This window comes from Microcebus murinus, chromosome 16, assembly GCF_040939455.1.
Source record: "Microcebus murinus isolate Inina chromosome 16, M.murinus_Inina_mat1.0, whole genome shotgun sequence".
Classification (NCBI taxonomy): domain Eukaryota; kingdom Metazoa; phylum Chordata; class Mammalia; order Primates; family Cheirogaleidae; genus Microcebus; species Microcebus murinus.
In genome coordinates this window covers 6,207,055-6,230,169 of record NC_134119.1, presented here as the reverse complement: position 1 = coordinate 6,230,169, position 23,115 = coordinate 6,207,055, and the positions used below count along the sequence as shown (strand labels likewise).

The following is a 23,115-nucleotide window of genomic DNA, read 5'->3' as shown; positions in this document are numbered from 1 at the left end:
GACTAAGCCTCGGTTTCCTCATCTGTAAGACTCGACCTGCTGTGTTGGCACGTTTCTCTTTGAAGATATTGGGCTAACTGAGTCACACATGGTCCGTAAATGCAGGCCATGACGGAAAACACTCCGCAGAGTGGCCAATGCTGTTTCCCTGTTTCGCTCTGCAGCGCCCACGCCTGGCGAGCTTACGGCAGGCTTCCTGCAAAAGGCAGCGCGTGGCTCCCGCGGAAGCCGAAGGGTGCCCGGGGACTGTCACATGCACTTGCGCCTGCAAGCCGCCAAGTCCCTGCGAAGTCGCACGGTCGCGGGCTGCGCCTCCCGTCCGCGGTCGGAGGCTTAGCAGGGCCTGCGGCGCCACCTGCTGGGCGAGCGCGCCTAGTGCAAGTTGCCGGCGCCGGGGAGGCTGCCTCGGCCCTGCGCCACCTGTGCGCATCACCCACCTGGAAGCCCGACCCAGATCGCCTTCCTGCACGGGCGCGCGACCCTCCGCCACCCACTGTGCAGGAAATGCGGGACGGGCGTGGTCCGGGAAGAAACTCAGCTCGCTCGGCTCGCGTGCCAGTCACAGCTCAGGAAGCCTCCCACGTCGTGTCCCCTGGAGCCCCCCAATCCCCCTTCACCTCCCCAAGCCTCAGTTCCTCCATCTGCAGAACGGCAATGATGATAACCCTATGGGGTTGTGAACATCCACATGGAGCACTCAGAGCCTGGCACAGAAGTGTGCAATGAACGGCAGCTGTCAATCTTAGTCCTGAATCTCCTCTGAATACGGGTAATATAGTAATAATAAGTAGTAGTCCTCGTTGTCGTGATAGTAATGTGACAGCAGGTGCCATGGTTTGTGCGTGTACTGTCTGCCAGGCTCTAAGACCATTCGTGTATGGAATGCTTTGAAATCTCAAGTATTCCCATAAAGTCAGTAACATTACTATCCCCATTTCACTGGTGAGATAATAAACTCAGAGAGATTAAGAAACTTGTCCAAGGCCAACTAGCAAGCTAGTAGCAGGATCATAATTCAAATGCCAAACCTGCAACTAGAAGTAACATTTTCTTCCTGGACAGATATTGGCAGATCACGCACCCCCCACACACACACACACACCTCCCACATTTCTTCTTGGCAATCTGTTAAAAAGGAGACCCCAAACTAATCAAATGTCTTCTTGGACATCTGAGGATTAGTGTTCCTCTCCTGCCGACCCAGAAAACCTTTCCACAAAGAAGAAGAGAAAGAAAACAGTTTTTTTTGTGTGTGTGTGTGTTTTTTTTTAAGCCAGAATGTGATGCACATCACTGGCAGTCACTGAGAAATTGCAGGGACAGAAAGAAATCTCACCTTTGTACAGCCAAGCAGTCCGAACCATTACATCCCTGTTCTGAGGATCAACAATAAGTAGCCCTCTGCGAAGAGGACCTGACGGCACCGTTTGCTACACAGAGTTTATCTTAAATCACTTGGTAATTTGGGTGGGCATTTATGTTTGCTAATTGTCTCTATTCAAAGGAATAATATACTTGTCATATCTCTGTGACACTCATGAAGTTATAACTGGGAACTAGTCACCTACATTTAATTCTCATCTAGACTGGGAGTTAGATGGACTGTCTTCCTTGATGCTTACATTTCAAAGAGAAGCCTAATTATATTTCCCCAACGCCTCTTCCCCAGTAGAGACTAAGATCCATGGACTTTTTGTCTTCCTTGTTTATGGCTGTATCCCCAGCAGTGTGCCTTAGTGGGTGCTCAAAACATGTCTATTGAATAAATAAATAAACTTACTGCTGGTGTTGTTTAAATTTTATTTTTTGACAATGAGCAAGTCTTACTTATTATGACAAAAAAAATCAATTGAGCTTTTAAAAACTCCACAATTGCCAATAGGACAGGCGCTGGTTTGCTTTACAGATATTGATTTTATTTCCTGCTAATCCCTGTGCTTCTCAGACATGAGTCAATATTCTTTAAATCAGTATTAGTAACCACTTCAGACGTTGTCATTAGCGACCTTTCCACACATTGTACCAAAAAAAAAAGTGTAGAACTCATAGTCCCAGTTCATCCAGATCCTGCCTAAGTACTAAGAACCGAGACGTGATTGTTTCTATCTTAAAGGCAGTAGAGAGAAGATTCTCAGAATTCCTTGCCAGCACCTCCACCTCCAATAAGCCACCTCTTTTCTGAATGCTGCTTTTATAAGTAGCATCTCTCCCTGAGTGGCCTCCTCGAACTAAACAGCTCAAGTCCCACGCCCAGCACCTCCCACCCCAAGCCTTTATGTAAGTCCAGCCCACGCTGTCCACCCTTTTCTCGGAATGAGCGAATGAAGGAAAACAAGAACGGTCGTAGCGCCTTTCCGAAGGCGGTGGTCATGCCAGGCCCTGTACCGAGCGCCCATGCACATCCTCTAATCCGCACAGCACCTCCACGCGCTGGGTGCTGTTATTAGCCCCGGTTTACAGACGAACAAGCTCAGGCTCAGAGATGCTGAGTGACTTGCCCAGTCTCACGGTCAGTGCACGTTAAGGCGGGGTGCACTCCTAGAGGGTTTGAGCCCAAAGTCCCAGTTCTTAACTCAAGCTGTCAAACGCTCTTAGCCCCAAAGCACTGGAGTGATAGTCCACCTGATTTGTGGAAACAAGAACAGAAAACCCAACCAGGCAGGAACCTGGGCAGAGGGAATCAGAATTCTTCTTAATAACTCACATTTTCTGAGCTCCTGCCACCTGCCAGGCACCAGGCCACGTGTGCTAAAGGTCTTACCGACTGGAGCTTCACGTCAGCGCTGTTTGGTGTGCACTGCCACCATCCTCGCTGCAGAGAGGAGGATTATGCAGCTGGGAGAGGTCAAGGGACTTGCCGAGGTGCCACAGTTAGTAAGCAGCTGAGTCAGACTCAAACCCAGATCTGCCTGCATCCACAGCCCATGTTCTTGACCGCGATGACTCCTCCCCAAAGCAACGGAGAAAAACAGAGAGGCCAATTCAAAGTCATCCCAAGGTCAAACAGAGACTGGGCTCCCACAAGGCAGGCCAGGAGGAGAAAGGGGTCACTCTGAAGTAGGGGGTGGCAGTTGCCACTGGTGATATTCTCCACACCAGCTCAAGAGGTGGAGTGTGGCCGGGGGTGGTAGCTCAGGCCTGTAATCCCGGCACTCTGGGTGGCTGAGGCAGGAGGATCACTTGAGCTCAGGGGTTCAAGACAAGCCTGAGCAAGAGCAAGACCCTGTCTCTACCAAAAATAGAAAAATCAGCCAGGCATCATGGCACTCACCTGTAGTCCCAGCTACTCGGGAGGCTGAGTTGGGAGGCTCGCTAGAGCCCAGGAGTTTGAGGTTGCAGTGAGTTACGATGACGCAATGCACTCTACCCAGGGCGACAGAGACTCTGTCTCAAAAAAAAAAAAAAAAGAAAAGAAAGAGACCCGTGAGACCCGTGTCCCGGGAATAGAGGAGCTCAGGGTTCTTTCCATGTGTCGTGCTGAGGCTTAGAGCCCTAGCCTGAGCTTCTTCCCTGTGCCCCTTTGTACCTAGCACGGCGCCAGGTGCATCGCAGACCCCCAATTAATAGCTGCTGCTGTGGAGGAACACACGTGTCCCCTCTGCAAGAGACCTATTTCTGCTGCTTCCACTTCAGAAGTGGTCTGCAGTGTCCTCTGCTCTTTCCCTCGCTTCAGTGCGGCCCTCGAGGCCATTCGTGTCGAGAAGAATGAAGGCAGATGGGAAGGAGCCTTCCAAGCACCGGTATCACTCCCGTCTGCACACATGGCATCGCTCTTCATCCTTTCGGGAAGCCACTGAGGCTCACGCCATGATTCCCATATTACGGAAAATGAAAACTGAGGTCCGAGGAGTGCACGATTTTCCTGCGGCCACACTGCTGGTAGGATGTGAGCTCCGGAACTCAGTGCTGACCAGTGGGCCTCCAAAGACCCTGCCTTTTACACACAGAGGGAGAAGAATCGGCAGGTCCTGTCCAGTGGCAATGGCCACACACAGCAGGCACCGAGTGAGCATGCACGCAGATAAACGCATGGAGGAGAATGTTTCAAGGAGAGGATTGCTAACAGGATTTGATATTATAAGGCGTCACAGATAATAGAAACTGGAAAAGTCTGCTGGACTTGACAATTAAATTCGTTATAATAGCAAAAATTTAAAAAAGGAAATCACCTATGTACCCACCACCAGGAGATCGGATTAATCACGGTACATCCATACTCCAGAATGCTCTGCAGCTTTTAAAATAATGCTCCACAATTACAGTTTTGACAGGAAAGACATTAGTGCTCTATTAAGTGAGAGTCATATTAGAATGCACGCATACAGCATGACCCCGTTTTTATCCGTACCAGGGACGTGGAGTACTTTGGCAAGATCTGGGTCATGTGCCCATCCCCTGACCAGAGGGCAGGTGGGCCACTGAGATTTGACAGCCAAACTAAGCTAGGGAGGGATGAGCATTCTCTAACGAACTAGGGTGCTTGGCCAGACCGAAGAAAAAGCAAAAACAAAGCCAGTGTTAGCCACATCTCCATGCTTACGTCCACGCCCCGTGCCAGGCCCCGGCCTGGTGCTACAAGCACATACCATGTTTTCTCATTTAACCTCCCCAGCAACCTTTGAGCTAGGTATTATTATTTCCACCTCTTACAAGTGAGTGGGTGGAGACTTAGTGTGTGAGTCATTTAGCCAAAGTTCAGAGCAGAGGCAGGTTCTAAGACAAGCACGTCCCACACCGAGGCCATGATGTTAACCACCAGATGTTGATACAAGGCCTTACTTCCACGGTGTCGCCGCTGCCGGGACAGTGCTGGCACACAGCAGGTGTGCAGAACGCTGATGCAGATTGGAACGGACAGACAGGAGGCAGGAAGGGGTGTGGGGGGCAGGTGGTTGGGTTTGTCTTGGGAAAGGTTAACTGCAGCTGAACCGGGGCTTCTCCTCGCTCAGTCTCAGGAGGGATGAGGACACGTGCTGGCAGGCAAGGCTCAGGGCCGGAGCAAGGACTCTCCAAGGGCAAAGCACATCTGGAATAGTCACTGCAGAATTCGACAACGAGAGAAGGAAAATTGGAATAAACATGCTCTTGTCCTCGGGAAGACGCCCAGGTGGCCAGGGAACACGTATTGGGAGGACACACAGAGCAATTTGTCACAAACATTGTCCACTTTTTATTTTAGCACAGTTGCTCTGCTTGTCCTCCAGACCCTATCTTCCCACATTCCTGCAAAACAAGCCACAGTGAGTCACCACAAGGCCCTCAACCCCAGAGCGGACTAGTGACATGTTGTTCCCTTGGAAACTGGGAACAAGTGGCTCCTCCCCAGCCAGGGGAAAAAGCCGCCCCTCTTCCTCAGCAACTCGGCCCCTCCAGTCTCAGCCCCTCACCTGCAGAGACAGGTGCGCACACACCCACGAGCGCCGCACGCACCTGCACGCACGCACTCCCCGTCTGTTCACACGCGTCGCCACACAGGTGTGAGTTACCACCCGGTCATTCTCCTCCACCTCCCTGCCGGCAGATCCCGGATTTTGTGCGGGACGTGCCTGCTCAGCTCTAAACCGAGTCCGTTTCCCTTCTGCAGGCCCTCAAATTCCAGACTCCTCGCAGCTGACGGTGGCCGTGTGACACGTCTCACCAACGGAACAGAAAGGGCTTCTCAAGGTGGGAGTGGGCGGGGGTCCTGAGAGGTGCGATGTGCTGAGGCAACAGTGTACTGTCCTGGAAGAAAGGCCAAAACTCCCCAGACTCCTTTGCAGCTCGGCATCTGGAAGTCCTCGGCTGCAGGGACAGCCCACGTGCCCAGCAATCCCCAGCTGAGCCCACCCTCGCGTCAGCTCAGCCCAGCTGCCAGCCCTCGGGAGCACTCCAGCCCTCGGGAGCACTCCAGCCCCCAGCTGTTCAAGTCGCCCCCAAACACAGGAGTCTTCCCAGCTGGGGCAAACAGACCGAGAGTCACTGACCCCCAATAATTCCTACCTCCTGGAGTCCACATCTTTGTGTAAAGTCCTCCACTCCTGTAGGAGCAGGACCTGGGGCTTCCTATTAACTAAGAATCCAGCAAAGCTGAGGAGCTATGACTTCCTTGGCTAGTTTGCACTAAATGGCAAAGGGGACATCGGTCATGATTACACTGTGTTATGTATGACTCTATCCCAGAGACCGGGAGCGAGAGCCTGTCTGCACCTCGCTGGCTTTGACGCTGCCTCGTGAGCTGCCTCCAAACAGGGCCACGTGGCAAGAACCTGCAGGCCTCCAGACAACAGCTAGAAAGGAAATGGGGACTTCTGTCCCACAGCCGCAAGATTAGTCCTGCCAACAACGCGTGGGAGCTTGGGAGTAGGTCTTCCCCAGGTGAGCCTCTCACGAGAGCACAGGCCGGGCTGGCATCTCAACTGTAGTCTGGTGAGACCCCGAGCAGAGAACCTAGCTAAACCACACCCTGACTTCTGACCTACAGAAACTGAGAGGTAATAAATGTGGCCCTTAAAGCCACTGAATGTGGGCTAACTTGCTATGTAGCAATCGATTATTAATATACCAGCTGAGGCCCCAGATACCGTGAGGCAGGAACACGTCTCCCCACGTGCCCGTCCAAATCCGTCACCCACAGATTTCATGAGCTTCAGTAAATGGTTGTCAGTTTTCACCACTAAAGTTTGGAGTAGCTGTTACCCAGCAACAAGTGACGGGGACAGATACAGACTCTGTACCAGGCCTGTGCTGAGCGCCTCACAGCATTGGCTCGTTTCATCCTGTCAACAATGCTGTGAGTCAAGCACTGTTATTTCTTCGCTTTATGAATGAGAAAACTGATGCTCCTACTCGTTAAATAACTTATCCAAGGTCACGCAGATAACACGCGGATGGGAAACTAAAACGAGATTATGAGAGTCTTCAACGCAGCATGCGTTCAGTTAACGGCTTCAGTGTTTATCAGTCATCTACTGCTGCAGAGCAAAGCACCTCCAAAATGTAGCAGCTTAAAATAGCTCTTCATGATCTAGTTTCTGTGAGTCAGGAATCCAGGCACGGCCCAGCTGGGTACCTGTGGCTCTCACAAGGTTGTCCTTAAGGTGCTGCTCAGGACGGTGGGCATATCGAGGCTCAGATGGGGGGCAGCGAGAGGGGGGTCTGCTTCCCAGCACCACGCCCAGCTGCTGGCAGCCTCAGGTCCTGTGTTGCCCTCTGCTCCTTGCCTGGCCACAGGGCAGCCCACAGGCAAGACAGCCAGGGCAGGTGCCCAAGACCGAAGCCATAGTCTTTTTGTAACCCAACGACAGAAGTGACATTCCATCAGTTTTGCTGTGTTTTATCAATTAGACTTGAGGCTCTAGGTCCAGCTGGCCCCCAAGAGGAGGAGAATACACAGGTGCATGAACACTGGGAGCCGGGGATCAATTGGGCATCTGGGAGGCTGCCTGCCACAGAGCTGTGCTGGGCAGTGGATTTGGTGTCATCCTTAGGTGGGATGGGAATCCATAGTCCCCTCTGAACACCACTGAGAATTCGGCTCAGATTCAAGGCAAGCCAGACTCCCCTCCTTCCTCCTCCTGATTCTCTGACTCGGGAAAGCCATTTTCTGTAATGAAGTCTTTATGTTGCTCCTGTAAGAAAGAAAGTTCATTTTCACTCTCAGCCTTTGCTCAATTATATTTGTGACACGGAGCTAATTTTCTTTGATGACACATTATTCTCCCACTGTCATGCAAGTGTGGTTCTCATTTATAAAAAGCTCTCATCTCATTACTTGACCACAAGAGAGTTTTAAAGAGTGGCATTCTAGAAATCACATTTCAAGTAAAAATAAGCTTGAGCGTGAAACTTTAGTGATGCTATTTCCATAAACTTATTTTACCTCTCACCTCTAAGATGCTTCTGGTGGCTGGGAGCGGTAGCTCACACCTGTTATCCCAGCATTTTGGGAGGCCAAAGTGGGAGTAGCGCTTGAGGCCAGGAGTTTGAGACCAGCCTGGGCAACACAGCAAGACCCTCATCTCTATGATGGCAGGGGTCTTATGGGGGTCAGTGCTGGTTGGCTGCTCTCACTTGACCATTGCCTGTAGCAAACTGGCCCAGGCACAGCCAGCCAAGCACGAAGCCCTGTTCACCGTCCTCCCTGTCATTTCTCTCCGGGCTGGTTTGGGGGCCCTGCTTGGAGGTGTGTCATGCTGCAGCAGGAAACCTTTGTTGCTGTAGGAAAGGTTCAGGGAGGAACTAGCCCAGAGAAAGAAGGGCGAAGGCAGCTGCAGGGAGCTCTCCGGGGAGAGACACAGCCTGCCCCTGCAGGGGTCCCTGCCAGCCAATCTTCCACGCGATGAGGGCAGGTCACCAACTAACAGCCATCTGCACCCCACCAGGCGGTACTTGGCGCCTCAGCTGACTGGTCAAGACCTGGGGATGAGGATCCCAGCGGAACAACGTCCTAGTGCGGGGAGAAAGCCGGAGCGCCAGACTTCAGAGCCCGCTCAGCGACTCTCCTGCCAAGTGACCTTGGATAGACTACTCCACTTCTCTAGACCTTAAGTCCTCATCTATAAAATGGGGGCCTTGTCTACCAAATAGCGCCGTGGCAGAATAAACGAGTTAATGTGCGTAAAGTGCTTGGAATCGGTGCGAGTGCCCAATGCGTGACAGCTCTAACTAGAAATCTCACACACATCATACTGAGTGGGGGGCGGGGGGAGCCAGTAGTCAAAGAATAACTAGAATATAATTTCATTTATGTGAAATTCAAGAAGATGCAAAAACAATATACTGTCTAGAAATGCAAACATTTGCAAACTCTAAAGAAAAACAAAAAATGGTAAATGCAAATGTTAAGACAGTGGTTAACCCCCTTGGGGGTGGCCTTGGGTGGGGAAAACACTCAGAAAGCTTCTGCCATTCATAATAGGCTCTTTCTAAATCCAGGTGGTGTCAGGTTTAGTGGCTCACACCTGTAGTCCCAGCGCTTGGGGAGGGTTGAGGCAAGAGGATGGCTTGAGGCCAGGAGTTCAAGACCAGCCCTGGCAACATGACAAGACTCTGTCTCTACAAAAAATTTAAACATTAGCTAGGCATGGTGGTGCACACCTGTAGTCCCAGCTACTCAGGAGGCTGAGGCAGGAGGATCACTTGAGCTCAGGAGTTTGAGGCTGCAGTGAACTGTGATCACACCACTGCCATCCAGCCTGGGCAACGGTACCCTTTCTTATTCCTGTTTCTTAACTACATTAGCCAAGAACTCATGCTAAAAATTGATGACATACGCTTGAGGCTCTGACTCGAAGGGGGATGGGGGGATGGGCAATATATATAACCTTAACACTTGTACCCCCATAATACGCTAAAATAAAATAAAAAAATTGATGACATAGAAAGAAAAGGAAACATAAGACAACCCAGAGCTCCTTTTCCTTTCAGTCCTTCCTTACTCACCAGTATGCCAGAGGTAGACAGTGTTGATAGAATGTGCAAGTATCAAGAAGCTAAATGAAAACAGTTGTGCAGTAGTAATTCTACTGTTCAGCTAAGAATGAAATTCACATGCACCAGCTAAAAAATGCAAGTTACATAATTTTGGAGACTTAGCATGCAAATTAAATGCTCTTATATGTACATTTAAAATTGATGTTGTACAATATAAAGATGAACAGTCAAATCTATACTAATGTGTTAAATTTAAAATTTTTTCTTTTAAATAGTAAAAATCACCATGACAACTCAAGAGCGAAAGATTACAAAAAGAAGGGAAAAGCTTCATATTTTAGTACCTTGAAAGGCACCTTTTGCCTGCTTTTTTAATAAGAGGCCCCACATTTTCATGGTGTGCTGAGCCCCACAACGTCTGCATGTGTGTCCCATGTAGGCTGTAGGTGGCATCCTTATTTTGTCTCCTGCGTCAGACTCAAGGCCATGGCCAAGGTTTGTTTGCCTGAACATGCTTCCCGCTGTTGTGGGCATTTCGTAACAGGAGCCAGGGCCCTCGGAATAACGTCGTCCACTGCAGGGGACCAGAGTGGCCCGAGGCCCCAGGGTGCTGTGGACCCCGGAAGCAAGTATGGAAACAGGACTGGCTTTGTCATGTGGGCTCAACGCCCCACCCCCAAGTCACCCGCTCCGACGGGGGCTGTCTTGGGAGGCTCTCTGGGGCTCAGGACTCGCTGGCTCTTCTGGCCTCAGAGGGAAGCCCCTGGCCTCTGCCCCAGCTTTGATGTGACACCAAAGCCCGATCCCGGCTGCAGTAACCCCCATGGCTCACCGAGGACAAGGACCCCCGGCCTCTCACTGCACTGTCCCCACAGGGCAGGCACAGTGCCAGGCACGGAGTAGGGAACCAGGAACAGGAAAGGGAGCTCTTTATTCAACAAATAGCTCTGGGGCGCCCACTAAGCACCAGCCACTGTCCTTGGTACGAAAATCTCTACAGGGTGACCAAGGCGGCCAATGCCTCGCCCTCGTGAGGCTCAGATTCCAGCAGCAAACAAATATTGATAGACACGTGTTGTCAGCGAAAAACCGTATGACAAAAAATAAGCCAGATGAGGGAGCTATGAGAGCGCTGGGGGCCGGGAGGGTCTGCAGAGCCTCAGCGAAGTGAGGGGCGAGGGTGTGGGTTTGCAGAATTCCCGGCAGAGGGGACAAAGTCCTGAGCTATGACATACCTGACACAAGCTTTGAGGTGCAGCAAGGAGCCCCCTGGAGCGCCGTGAGGAGGGCGGCGAAGGCTGGCAGGCCTGCTGCAGGGTTCTGAGCAGAGCAGGGGAGGGATTTAACCTCCAGGTTAAAGGGCCGCTGGGTGGGGGCGGAAGCCAGGGCGCCGGCGAGGGGGGGCTGCGGGCCAAGCCCAGGGGAGACGGTGCAGCCCAGAGCAGGTGGGAGGACGGTCGGGCTAGGAAAGGCACACGGAGTGTTGCTGAGGGATTGAAATGAGAGGAAAACAGGCACTGAGGCTCACTCCATAGCGAGCCACTGGGAAAAGAAGTCGCTATTTATTCAGATGCGGAAGATGGACCGTGAGTGACGGGGAACTCACATCAGATGTCAGCTTAGGTGTTCTTGGAGGAAGCCCGCTAAAAGCTGTCTGCTTGCCTTCGCGTGTTAAGCCTTGACCACGTGCTAGCCCCAGTGCTTGGCAACTTACATTGATTGTTGCTGAACAACCCTGGTAGCAGAGAGCTGCTTACCCCACTCAAGAGACAAGAAAACTGAGGCTTTGAGAAAGTATCTTTTGTCTAAAGTTGCTGAGTTCTGTCTCTTCTAAGGCAGAACTGCCATTTTTTTTTTGATCCTTAATTGCCCAGGCACATGGGTTATTTGAAACTTAACCTTCCTCCACCTCCTACTTCCAATAAGACCCCCTTTGTAATACTGTGTTCTGACGTAAGGACTTGCTTCTGCTGCTATGATACACGGAGGGCAACCCCCAGTGAGTGACGTCTGCCTCGCATAACCCTCTCCCCTTGAGTGCAGGCAGAACCTGGGGCTTGCTTCAAGCCAAGTGACTATGGCAAAGATTACGGGATGTCACTCTCATGGTTATATTGTGCTATATAAGACTCCATCTTAGCAGACGAGAGAGAGAGAGAGAGAGAGAGAGAGAGAGAGAGAAGAGAGAGAATCAATGATTAAACACCTGCTGGCTCTGAAGAACAGCCGTATTGTGAGAGGTCTGTAAGAGCCCCATGACCCCATGGCAGGGAACTGCAGGCACCTGTAGCACCGCTAGGGCCTCTAGCTGAAAACTAGAATGAAGGTTTTATAAAGGCAAGAAGACGAATTCCGCCAACAACCTGCAGGAGCTATAGAAATAGATATTTCTGTACTCAAGCCTCTGATGAGACCACAGCCCCAGCCAGCCTAGTGAGAGGACAAGTGAAGCCAGGGCCCCCGCCTCCTACAGAAACCATGAGATAATGTGTATCGTTTCAAGCTCAAAGTTTGGGGTGATTATTTTATGCAACATAAAAACGAATACAATTCTAAATATTATTTACATGGCTGTCTTTGATACTGTCAGACTCTTCTCAAATTAAGAAAATAGGTCAGTCTCACATTTCTCTGCTAAAGACACTGTCTGTTAGTTGGGATAAATAGATGCTCTCATAGCGTGCAACCTCTATGGAGAACAGTAAGGCCTCACTTAATGTCATTGATCGGTTCTTGGAGACTGCTACTTCAAGCAAAATGACATACAGCAGGTCCTAGAATACCGTCATTTCTGTTCAGCATCATTTTGTTGTAATGTTGATGAGAAAAAAACAATGGCTTTGTTATATGTCATTTTGCTTAAAGTCACACTTTGCAAGAACCTATCAATGATGTGGAGGACATACTGTACAATCTTGCCATTTCTTCACATTTTTACATACACATGTCTTCTCATTAAGCAATTCCACTTTGAGGAATTTATAATGTAAGTATACTTAACCATGGCAAATGACAGAAGTGCCAGGTGGTTCCTTGCAGCACGATTTGTGATAGTTAATACTGGAAACATCCCAATTGACCATCAATAGGGGGTTGGTTAGGTGTATTATCATCATACCCTGCAAAACACTGGAATGCTAAGCAGTTTTTAAAAGGATAAGGAAGATTTTTAGGTACAGATACAGGAAAAAACTGCAAAATATATTTGAAGCAAAAAAGTCAAGGTGCAGAACACTGTCTATATTATGCTACACTTGTGTAAAAATAGAAATGTAAACCATTCGTCAGAATTCGCCTGCACGCACAAGCAAACGCTAGCAGCGTTTGCCTCTAGCAAGTGGAGAGAATTGCTGGATGGAATAGGAAGGAAACTTTTCACTGCATACACCTTTCCACGCCTTTAAAAGTCTGAACCATGAGAATACATTATCTATTCACAAGAACAAAGAAAATTAAAAGAAATACACCACCCACGTGAGCTGCTGCTTAGAGAGACGAAAGGATACAATAGGAGAACAAGACAAAACTGCCTCAAATTCAGCCAGGCGGCAGCTTGAATACATTCTGTTAAAAAGAAGAAGATTTCTTCATCACTTTTAGAAGAAGAAAAAAAGACACCTAAAGTCTATAATTATAGTATTATATTTACTGTCAAATTTAAAGGGAAAAACAAAAATGTCTTTGTCTTCTGCTCGAATAAGCATACAGCAAGAATGACAAACTCACTCGCCCATGAAGCCAGGGCAGGAAGCCTAAAGGAATGAAAGCCTGGTGACAGGAAAATCATGGGAATTGTGAGGCAGCCCTGCCCCTGGGTGTTGAGGGCTTCGGATCCTCTGGGACATCACAGCTAATGTGCCAGGCACTGAGTAAAGCCCTTTCCAAGAACTTTGTCAAAGAATTGAGCCAAGGATCCTTTGAGGGAAAACCATTGTTATCCTCGTTTTACATATGAAAAGACTGCGGCTCAGAGAGGTTGCACCGCTAGTCCCAGATCACACAGCAGGACTGGTAGAGTCAGTGTGATTAAAAGCCTGTACTCTTCACCACCTTCCTCACCTTCTTGTAGACACTTGAACAGAAGCATGCCCATGCAGGGCCGCTTTAGGACCTCCAATAGACCCTCTTACGGAGCTGTGACTCCATCTTATATAATAAAAGCATATCAAAGTACACATGGGTTTAGTATGATTTCTATGACTGGGTAAGAGCTTGGTGGAGTTGAACTGCAGTTGACTAACAGAATATTACATCTTGAGGACTTTGTAAAACATCTTTATCGAGGTATAATTTACATAGCATTCTATGCATCCATTTTATGTGTACGGTCTCATGAGTTTTCGTTGCACAGCTGAGCCACCGTCCCCACGGTCTGGGTTTAGGAGCCTCCTCTCACCCCAAAATGCTCCCTCTGCCCCTCAGCAGTCAATCCCATCTCTCACTCCCAGCTCCAGGCAACCACGGATCTGTTTTAGGTCTCTAAGTTTTGCCTATTCTGGGCATTGCATATAAGGGGAATCATACAATATGTGGCTTTTGTGCCTAGATTTTTTTTCACTTGGCATAACAGCTTTGAGGTTCACTTATGCTGTGCGTATATCAGTAGTTCATTCCTTTTCATTGCTGAACAGCATTCCATTGCAGCATTGTGCCCCAGTTTGTCTATCCATTCCCTGGTTGATGGACATTCCCAGTTTTTGACTAATATGAATAAAATTGCTACAAACATTGTTGTCATCACATTTTAGGCTCTGAATGAGCGGGAGTCTTTGCTTCTCTTGAGAAGCTGCGGAGAAGCTGGGATTGCTGGATTATAGGGTCAGTGTGCTTTTTTAACTTTTTAAGAAATTGCCAAACTATTTTCCAAAGTCGCTGCACCATTTCACATTCACACCAACGATGCATGCGGGCCATTTAGAGGACTTTTAACTAAACACGTATGAATGTCAATCTCTGTTTTCTGTTCTTCTTCGGAGCTAACATGTAAACATATCTATACATTTTTTAGGTTTTTCCCATTTCTGTATAGAGAACAGGTCACAGGCCGTAGCCCTACGCCCACCTTCGTGCTCAAGGAGTAAAACATCCCACCAGCTAAGCACACTCCACGGTTGGGAAGCCCAAGGCCCGCAGAGAGTCGCCTCGGGGGGGCGGGGCCGGGGGCGGGGCCGGAGGGCGGGGCTCGTGGTGAGCCGAGGGGGTGGGCACACGTTCTCCAGCCCCGCCCACTCCGCGCCGCGCTCCGGCTCGGGCCCCGCCCACCCTGCAGGCGGCCGCGCCCCTGAGGGGCGGGGACAGGGAGGCGCGCGCGGCTCCGGCCCCGCCCAGCCCGCTCTGGCCTCCGGCTCCCTCTCGGGTCCGCCGCGCGCGCCTCGCAGGGCACTATGGCCGGGCTGGTGGCGCTGCTGGGCCCAGCGGGCAGGGTGGGCGCGCGGGTCCGGCCCCGCGCCACCTGGCTCCTGGGCGCCGCCGCCGCGCCCTGCGCCCCGCCGCCGCCCGCGCCCCCGGCGCTGCTCCGGCCCGGGCCAGACGTCCGGCTGCTGCGCACGGCCCGCGGGGACCGCCGCGGCCACCAGGTAAGCTCCCCACCCCCGCCCGCATCCCGGGCCGGGGCGCGCCACCTGGCCCCCGAGCCCCAGATCTCGACAAGCCGACGAAGCGGTCCTCCCAGGTGACAGCGGGGAAACTGAGGCTCGTGGAGTCTGGCGCTGCGCCCAAGGTCGCGGTCCGCGGCAGAGCCGGGTCTCCGGAGCGGCCGCCGGCCCGGGGTGCGGCGCACAGGACTGGGGGGCCGACCCGGCCGGAACTCCCCCGCCGGCGGGCCGCCCCGGGGCGCGGCTCCCGGGGGCGCTGTGCTGCCTGCGACCGGCCGCTTTGGTTTCCTCCCGGGAGCACTGCGAGAAAACCGGTCTCCATTCGGCGCGGCGATACAGGCCATACTTTGTGAAAACGTGTCCGTTGTTTAAAAGTGGGTCTCTTCATTCCACTCTGCCTCAGAAAAGCTGCCTTTTCCTCGCCCTGGGCCGTCCTCCATGGCTGTCGTCTCGCCTGGTTCACCTATTCCTTGAGTTAATAATGATGATGCCTTTACGGCTACTGCAAATGGCTGAACCCCTTGGCAAATTTTGAAAACTAGATCATCAAACCAGAATTTGTGACATTGAGTTCATGCGCAACCAAGAATCGCAAATGCAGTTTTAGCACCGATTCTTCATCTAAGACAACTTGCCAGAATCCTTCGCATGATTTAATAGTGACGGTTATTTTTAAAGTTCTGTAGTGATCTAACAGTGCAACTTCTCTGGTTATTGACTATGCGTAGACATCAGTATTCTACACAGAGCCTCGTCAAGATGTCCAGTTGATGTGCCGAGACCCCTGAAAAACCCAGGAATTGTCAGAGAAGCATTAGTTACCTCTAGAAGTGTTATTTTTCCCACTTCTTTTCTTATATCACCAAATACTTTCTCTTTAACTCTGTAAGGAGGCTATCTACTTGCTCTACCAGGTCTTTTATCTGTGGCAAAAGAGTTCTGCTGACTTTGCTCTGAATAATTTCTGTGAGCTCACTGGACACAGCCATAATTCTCTTCCCATCTGCCTGAGGAATGCTCTTAAACTCCCTTAATCATTCCAGCCTTCATTCTTTCAGCGTAGCAAGAGTGTGTCTGCAACTCTTGCTTCCTCTAATTTGGGTTCATCACAGTGGGTATAAAACAATGACCTCTTTTCATGGAGTGGACTACACTTACGGTGTTTAATGTATACTATCTCATTTGATCCTCAGAATGAGATGTATATAATATCTATAATAATGAGATATAATTATCTCACTATTATTGCTTTATACAGGTAGTGTTGAAACAACAGTTCAAGGGCAGCAACCCCCCAAAATAAATAAATATATATATATATAAAGTATATATATATATAAAATAAAAGTGGGTCTCTTTAAAGAAAAGCATTAAGTCGGAAGTCCGGAAATGCAGGAATGACAAGCCAGGACTCGCCTCCAGCTGGGCAGTCTGGAGTCCCTTTGTGTGCCTGGGTGGGATGGGGCCCTCTGGTCAGGGGCCTCTCGACCTCTGGCCAAGCTCTGAAGGCCTCTCTGAAGGCCTCGGGCCTGTTTGCTGACCTTTCAGAGGGCTAAAAATAGCACCCTCCCAGTAAGAGTTTGGGGGACAAATCCACGAACTGAGGCAGGCCTCATTGCAGTGCCGCACGCCCAGCAAGTGCTTCCAGAACATTCTGTAGCTTTTCAGTAAGTGGGCGACCTCACCATGCCTCCTGTGCAGATGGAGAAACTTCCTGCCTTGCCTTCTCCCCGTCTGGCAGGTGGCATGTAGGTCGCGTCTGCAAATCCTGAGCCCTGTTCGGAGCCCTCACAAGTTTGGCACCGGCTGCACACACTGGGCTGCCTCCTGGTGATCCTCCGCCCAGCTGTGCCTTCCTCCAGGAAGCCTTCCCTGACCACCAGTGAGGCCTTGGTTACCTCCACTGGACCTGCTCCATCCCATGGGTGTGGATCTTCTCCGTACTCATCATCCCCAACGACCTCCCCAGCAGGGCTGGGAGCAGGTGGACGGAGGAGGGTCTGGGCTTTGGCTAGTGGCCAGCACCTCCCTGCCGGCTGTTCCTGGCTGCCCTTGTTAAGAGGCAAGAGTGCAGTGCCACCCAGCTGGAGTCTCCAAATGTGCCAGAGAGACACACCCACCTCTGCCTTCAGCAGAGGGGTTTGGGGGGGGTGCCCCCCTATAACCAGGAGGGGGAGGAAAAGCCGCAGAGAAACCTGCCTTTTTCACTTAACATGACTCGATGTCCTGTGAACCAGCCGAGCTGCCTGCCTGAGCCACTTACTGTGTGTGTGTGTAGGGGGGAGACTTTAAGGCAAATGACATGCTCTCCTGAGCCCCATGTCCTTCCATCTGCACCAGTCCTGCCTCCAGAGCTACCTGTTCAGGGAGACCTTCTTGAACCTTCCTGAACCTTCCTGGCCTTGCAGCATCCTTCCCACTGGTCCTACCTGCCTCCCGCTCCTCCTTGGGGTTTCTCCATGGCACTTGTCACAAGTAGCAGCCCTGATATTTTACCTGTTTATTTTACCTTTATTCTTGTTATTCTGTTTATTTCTGTCTCTCCCACAAGACCATAGGCTCCTTGAGGGTGGGGTTGTGTCAGTTTGGTTCATTGCCCTGTCCCCTACATTTAGAGCAGTGCCTGGCCCAGAGTAGACACTCATGACTGAGCAAGGAACATGGCAGAGTAGATAAAGCCAAAGGCCTTGGAACCAGACTCAGCAAGTGTGGATCCCAGCTCTGACGGTTATCCCTGTGTGATCCTTGGTAAGTTACACAACCCCTCTGGGCTTTTTGGATCCTTTTCTATTAAGCAGGGATGACAGTAGTAGCTATCTCACAGGGTTGTGAGAATTATATGAATTAACGTTTTCGAAGTACTCACAACAGTGTGCCTGGTACACAGTAAACACAATATGGTGTTATTAATATTATTTATCAATTGAATGAAAACAGGTGTCACTCCAAACAGTGTGATCCACTGTGGACCAGGTCTTTCATTCATTCTTCAAACCTTCCTGCCCCTTCTCTATTAGAGCTTTTTGTACTTTATTAGGTATTAGGGAGGGGCAGAGGGGGCATCTCTCTCTCTCTCTCACACACACACACACACAGACACACACTCGAAGCACTCTGAGTACAGACACTCAAGGAATGTATACGCATCCAGGCGGTGCCTAGCACGTCGCAGGTGCTTAAGGCGGCAATACGTCATCAAGAAATGCACGTCTGAAAGTTTTCCACTGCTTGCAAGTCACAGCCTCCTAAGTTCCTTTATTTTTGCTTCTTTAGTCTCCTTAATGGTTAAGAAGACAAAGGCATGGCTCACAGTGGTTAAAGATAGTTCTTTTTTACCAAAATAAAAGGAAGAAAATTACCCAAGTAACTCAGTGTTCTCTAGAATGTTAGAAACTAACGGTGGTGCCAGCTGACAGGAGACTGCCGGCTGCGTCTGTTTTCCTCCTACCACGGCCTTGCAGTCGATGCTGCTCATTCTGTAGCTGGAAGTCTGGCCGCCTTTTTATTTTTCTTTGGCTAAAAGGTCTTTTGCCAAAATGGAGGGTGTGAAGAAAAGGACCCTTGGCAGCAGCAGCTATTCAGAGTCAGGCGTAATTCAATTCATTTGGGCCGTGGTGGGGGATGGGGGGGGCAAAGGGGCCTCAGAACAGTGCTGGGCCCCATGAGGGTGTGCGGGTGGCTGTCCTATCAGTGCCTGCTGGCTGCTGCTCCCCCTTCTGCAGCTGAGATGTGGGCGGGGGCCTGCTTATCAGAAAGAACCTGCACTCGGCAGCCTTCTGCCCCTGGGTGGCAGAGCTAGGCAAAGGCTGTGAGGAAAGGGGAGGCCACATGTGCCGGCCAGGGAGAAGGAGGCTGGGGCCAGTCTTCCTTCCTCCCCACCAGGGCCTGGAAGTTCTGGGCAGGTGTCTTCCTTGAGAAAAAATCACTCTTGCAGGACAGGAAGGGAAACCTGCTGAGTGTCACAGAGGTCCCGTGGCCTGGTGGTGACCAGCCCTAACTGCCAGTCAGCATGTCACTCCCCTCTGAACCTCAGTCTCCCATCTGCCAGAATGGGAGTGACAGTGGTTCCCCAGTCACAGGGTCTCAGGGCTTTTGTGAAATGGCACCTTTAAAGTGTAAGCCCAGCTCCTGGCCGGTAGAAGGGACCTATCATGAGGACACTGACAGTTTTCCTCAAGTCTTTCAAAAAATGCTGCTTCTAAAAATACATGCAAGAAGCGGTCCAGCCAGAGTCAGTAACTAGAGTAACTTAGGGCCAAGATGCTCACCTGCCAGGACAAACTCTGAGGACTGTCATTACAGAAATCTCAAGGTGCTCTCTTATTGAGAAGGGTTTTTTCCTCTAATCCGAGTGTTGTTGTCTTTTTTTGTTTCTCCCAAACATTCCAGGCATGGTGGGTGCTCAGTGAATGTTAACACACGCCACGTGCATGATTATTTCTGTGCATCTGGTCAGTGTATTGTCCGAGCGTCAGCCCTCCCTTCGTCAGTGTCAGATCTCAGGTGTAAATCTTGATCGGGAAATAAATATCCCATAGCTTTTGTTCCGTTTTATTTTGCATCCACTGTCCTTTCTCTGGGGCATCTTGCATGGTTGTTATATGCTCAGTCTGTGGACTCGGATGGGCTCTTGGTGACTTTGGGCCAATTACTTGACCTCCCCAAGCCCGTGTTGCTCCTCCCTGAAGTGAGGCAGACAATGGGACCGACCTCAGAGGTTGCCGTGAGCATGGAAGGAGACAACAGATGGAGAGAAAGCATCGGAGGACAGCCTGGCTCAGAAAGTGCTCGATAAAGTGTCATTGTTGTCCCCAAGTATGAGCCCTAGCGTTTTGGTTACTATTACTGCTGCGACAGAGGCCCACAAACAGGTGGCTTAAGACAATACACATTACCTTACGGTTCTGGAGGTCAAAAGTCCAAAATGTGTCTTAACGCACTAAATAAAGCCCAGGTGTCAGCCGTGCTGGTTCTGCCTGGCTCCTGGGGAGAGTCCACTTCCTGCCTCTTCCAGCTTCCAGAGGCCACCTGCATTCCTTGGCTCATGGGCGCTCCTCTGTAGCCAGTAGCACAGCCTCTTCAAATCGCAGACTCTGCTTCTGTGGTCACCTCTGCCTCCCTGACACTGACTCTCCTGCCTCCCTCTTTTCACTGCCGAGGAACCTTGTGATTACAGTGGGCCCACCCGGATGATCCAGGAGACTATCCCCATCTGGGGATCCTTTACTAAATCACATCTGCAAAGTCCTTTTGCCACGTAAAGTAACATAGCCATAGGTTCTGGGATTAGGACATCTTCGGGGCCATCATTGTGTCGGCCACACCTAGTTCCAAGCCTTTCGCTAAGCGTAGTGACTAAATTAAATTGGCGTTAGTCTGAGCTCCCTGAGTAGGAAAGAAGTAACTGATCTCTCATCAGATAGGAAAGAGTAAAAAGCACTGGGTGAGGATCAAAGGCGGCGCTGCCCACTGACACCCTGCTCCTGCCCCAGGGTGTCTCTCCCTTCTCTGGTTTGTGCACAGGACCCCAACAGAGTCACTGAGACAATGGGCAGCAGCGCCAGCAGCACAGAGGAGAAAAAGCAAAGCAAGTCACAGCAGCTGAAAAAGGTCTTTCAAGAATACGGTGCTGTTGCCGTGTCGCTGCACATTGGGATCTCATTAATCTCCTTGGGCATATTTTACATGGTTGTTTCAAGGTGAGATTTTTGACAGCATTTGTTTTGATGTGATTAAGAACTTGTTTTATAAGACTTTATTCATTCAGCTACTTCTGTTACGTTTTTTAAAAACATTATAAACCTGACAGCCAAATCAATTGCTTCATTTAATCCCTTGCTATAATAATTATTTTCTTTGTCTCTTTCCCCCCTAGTGGCGTGGACATGTCTGCAGTCCTACTTAAACTCGGACTTAAAGAGTCGCTGATACAATCAAAAGTGGCAGCAGGCACAAGTACCTTCGTGGTGGCCTACGCGATCCACAAGCTGTTTGCACCCGTGAGAATCAGCATTACCTTAGTCTCTGTGCCCTTGATTGTCAGATATTTTCGAAAAGTGGGATTTTTTAAGCCTCCAGTTGCAAAACCTTGATAAACTGTCGTAGGCCCTGAAACCTGTTTCTTTTAAATCACACAATTTTTATCCATTTTGGCTTTAGGGTTGTAAGGTTTCTTCAGGGGGATAAGGGGATGCAGGGAGCTAGTTGCTGTGTCCTCATAGATAAATTTTACCTTTACCAGCAAAAATCAGGCCTTTGAATAATTATAAATTTTTCTGCTTCATAAATTTTGTTAATGCTATTCATCATAGGGCTTGTATACATAATCTGAAATGTCAGCAAGACATCACAAATAAGTTAACATCTCAAAACAAAACAGATTATAGGATGTTCCCTCTGGAAGATCTTTGGTGAGCATCTGTCTGCAAAAGCTCCAGGGGGTTAATCTTTGCTCAAGTTCTTAAAAATGATTAATTTAGCTGGCCTTTTAAAGTCAGTCCCCTTCCTCTGTTGTCAGCTGCTCACTGTTTAATATGCAATATTCTGCAAAACAGCTGCCAGTGCAACAATTAATGAAGCAAAACTTAACAATGTGTAATCACGATCAGAATTAGCATCATTGCTTTGACATTCATTACACTTGTTTCAGGGAAAGAAAAACAAGTATTTCTGGTATGTTTCATTGATCCCAAAACACTTGCCAGTCTAGACATGACAGGGCCTATGTCGGGTGGTTTTTTGAAATTTCATTAAAGTAGGTCAGGGACATTTGTCTCTGTTTAGGTAAAATGTGGAAACCTGGCCCAGGAGCAGTGGCATCACTTGGCTGCTGAAGCCCAAATTCACAGAGGAATTTACCATGCATAGAAAGCTAAGACAATCTTTGCTTAACTCTATCTCAAACTTCCGACATTCCAGAGCTGTCATGTTTACATAGTCTCTACTTATGTACATGAAAAGGAAAGTTAGTAGCACTTGTGTGCACTGCCCAGTGGGCCTAGTGTCATGTAGGACTTCCCTCTGGGCCCTGCTCTGATGCAGGCCTCTGGGAATCTGAGCTAATCAGTCTGCCCAGCTGGGTGGTTGAGTTGCATTTATCTGTAAATGCATCTGGCTCCCAGTTCTTTGGTTTAAAGTTACATTTGTGATAGTTGGAAAACTAAAGTGACTGTTAATGGACCATACTGGCTTTAGTGACATCTGACCATTGACAGTTCCCTAGTTAGCCCAGTTACCCGAGTCAGTCATCTCAAGGAATCTTTGTGGGACAGGTTCTCCGCTTGCAGGATCTTTAACGTAGAATCATCTTTTTTTCTTTTAAAGCAATTAGCCCATTGCCAAAAGATTTTACTGGTTTAAAGCTGAAACTATCTTTCTAGGACCTAATTCTAAGGACTTCCCTATAGCTGAGATGCCCCATACCATACCTGTGGTTAAGTAATTCCTTGTGTGGACTGGACAGAGCATTTTTCATCTCATCTTTAATCATTTAAAGTGATTCGTTGGCTTCAGCTCCTCAGCCACCTTCTGTACCAGTCTTCCACTCAGACCCCCAGTGATGCCTATGCAAAATGCTGAGTGCGCCTCCTGCAGGTTTAAGGGCTTAAAACTTTGTGCTAAGAGTAACAGGAGTGGACTAAAAGGGCAAGCAATAAAACTCATATAACAAACAGCCATTCTGCTATGCTATCTAACCCCCAAGCCCACTCCACTTCTGTGGCCAGTGGTCAAAACAGAAAAGAACTGGAGGGGATGAGGAGGTCAAAGGATCAGGGAACTAAAGCATTATGTGAATTCACCAGCAGGATGTACAGATTACTTGTTTACATTGTTTTTATGTAATTAGGGAAATAAAACTGATTTTTAAAATGCAAGCTGTTCCTCTAATATTTTTATCTGACAAAGTGAGCAACTTAAATTCTATCACACTCTTCGATGTTTATGAACTTTTTATTCCATTTCTGGTAAGCCATAATAGTTGCCAGTTTTGAAGCATCACATGTGACTGGTGTGTTAATGTGCTACTTACTACAATGAGCTTTTCTTTGCTCCAGTGGGATCCTGTCTGGGGAAACGTCCCTCCCAAGTCTAGCTAGTATCACTGGTAAAG

The 23,115-nt window shown here is 49.5% G+C and overlaps 1 protein-coding gene across 1 annotated transcript; it reads left to right on the top strand.

Annotated features, from left to right (window-relative positions):
- The first annotated feature begins 14,734 nt into the window (after positions 1-14,734).
- FAM210B (family with sequence similarity 210 member B) lies at positions 14,735-22,879 on the top strand. Its single transcript, XM_012748505.3, has 3 exons — positions 14,735-14,987; positions 20,529-20,704; positions 20,881-22,879. Exons 1-3 carry the CDS (start codon positions 14,796-14,798, stop codon positions 21,095-21,097), a joined length of 585 nt encoding a protein of 194 aa, XP_012603959.2. The 5' UTR covers positions 14,735-14,795; the 3' UTR covers positions 21,098-22,879.
- Positions 22,880-23,115: the final 236 nt, after the last annotated feature.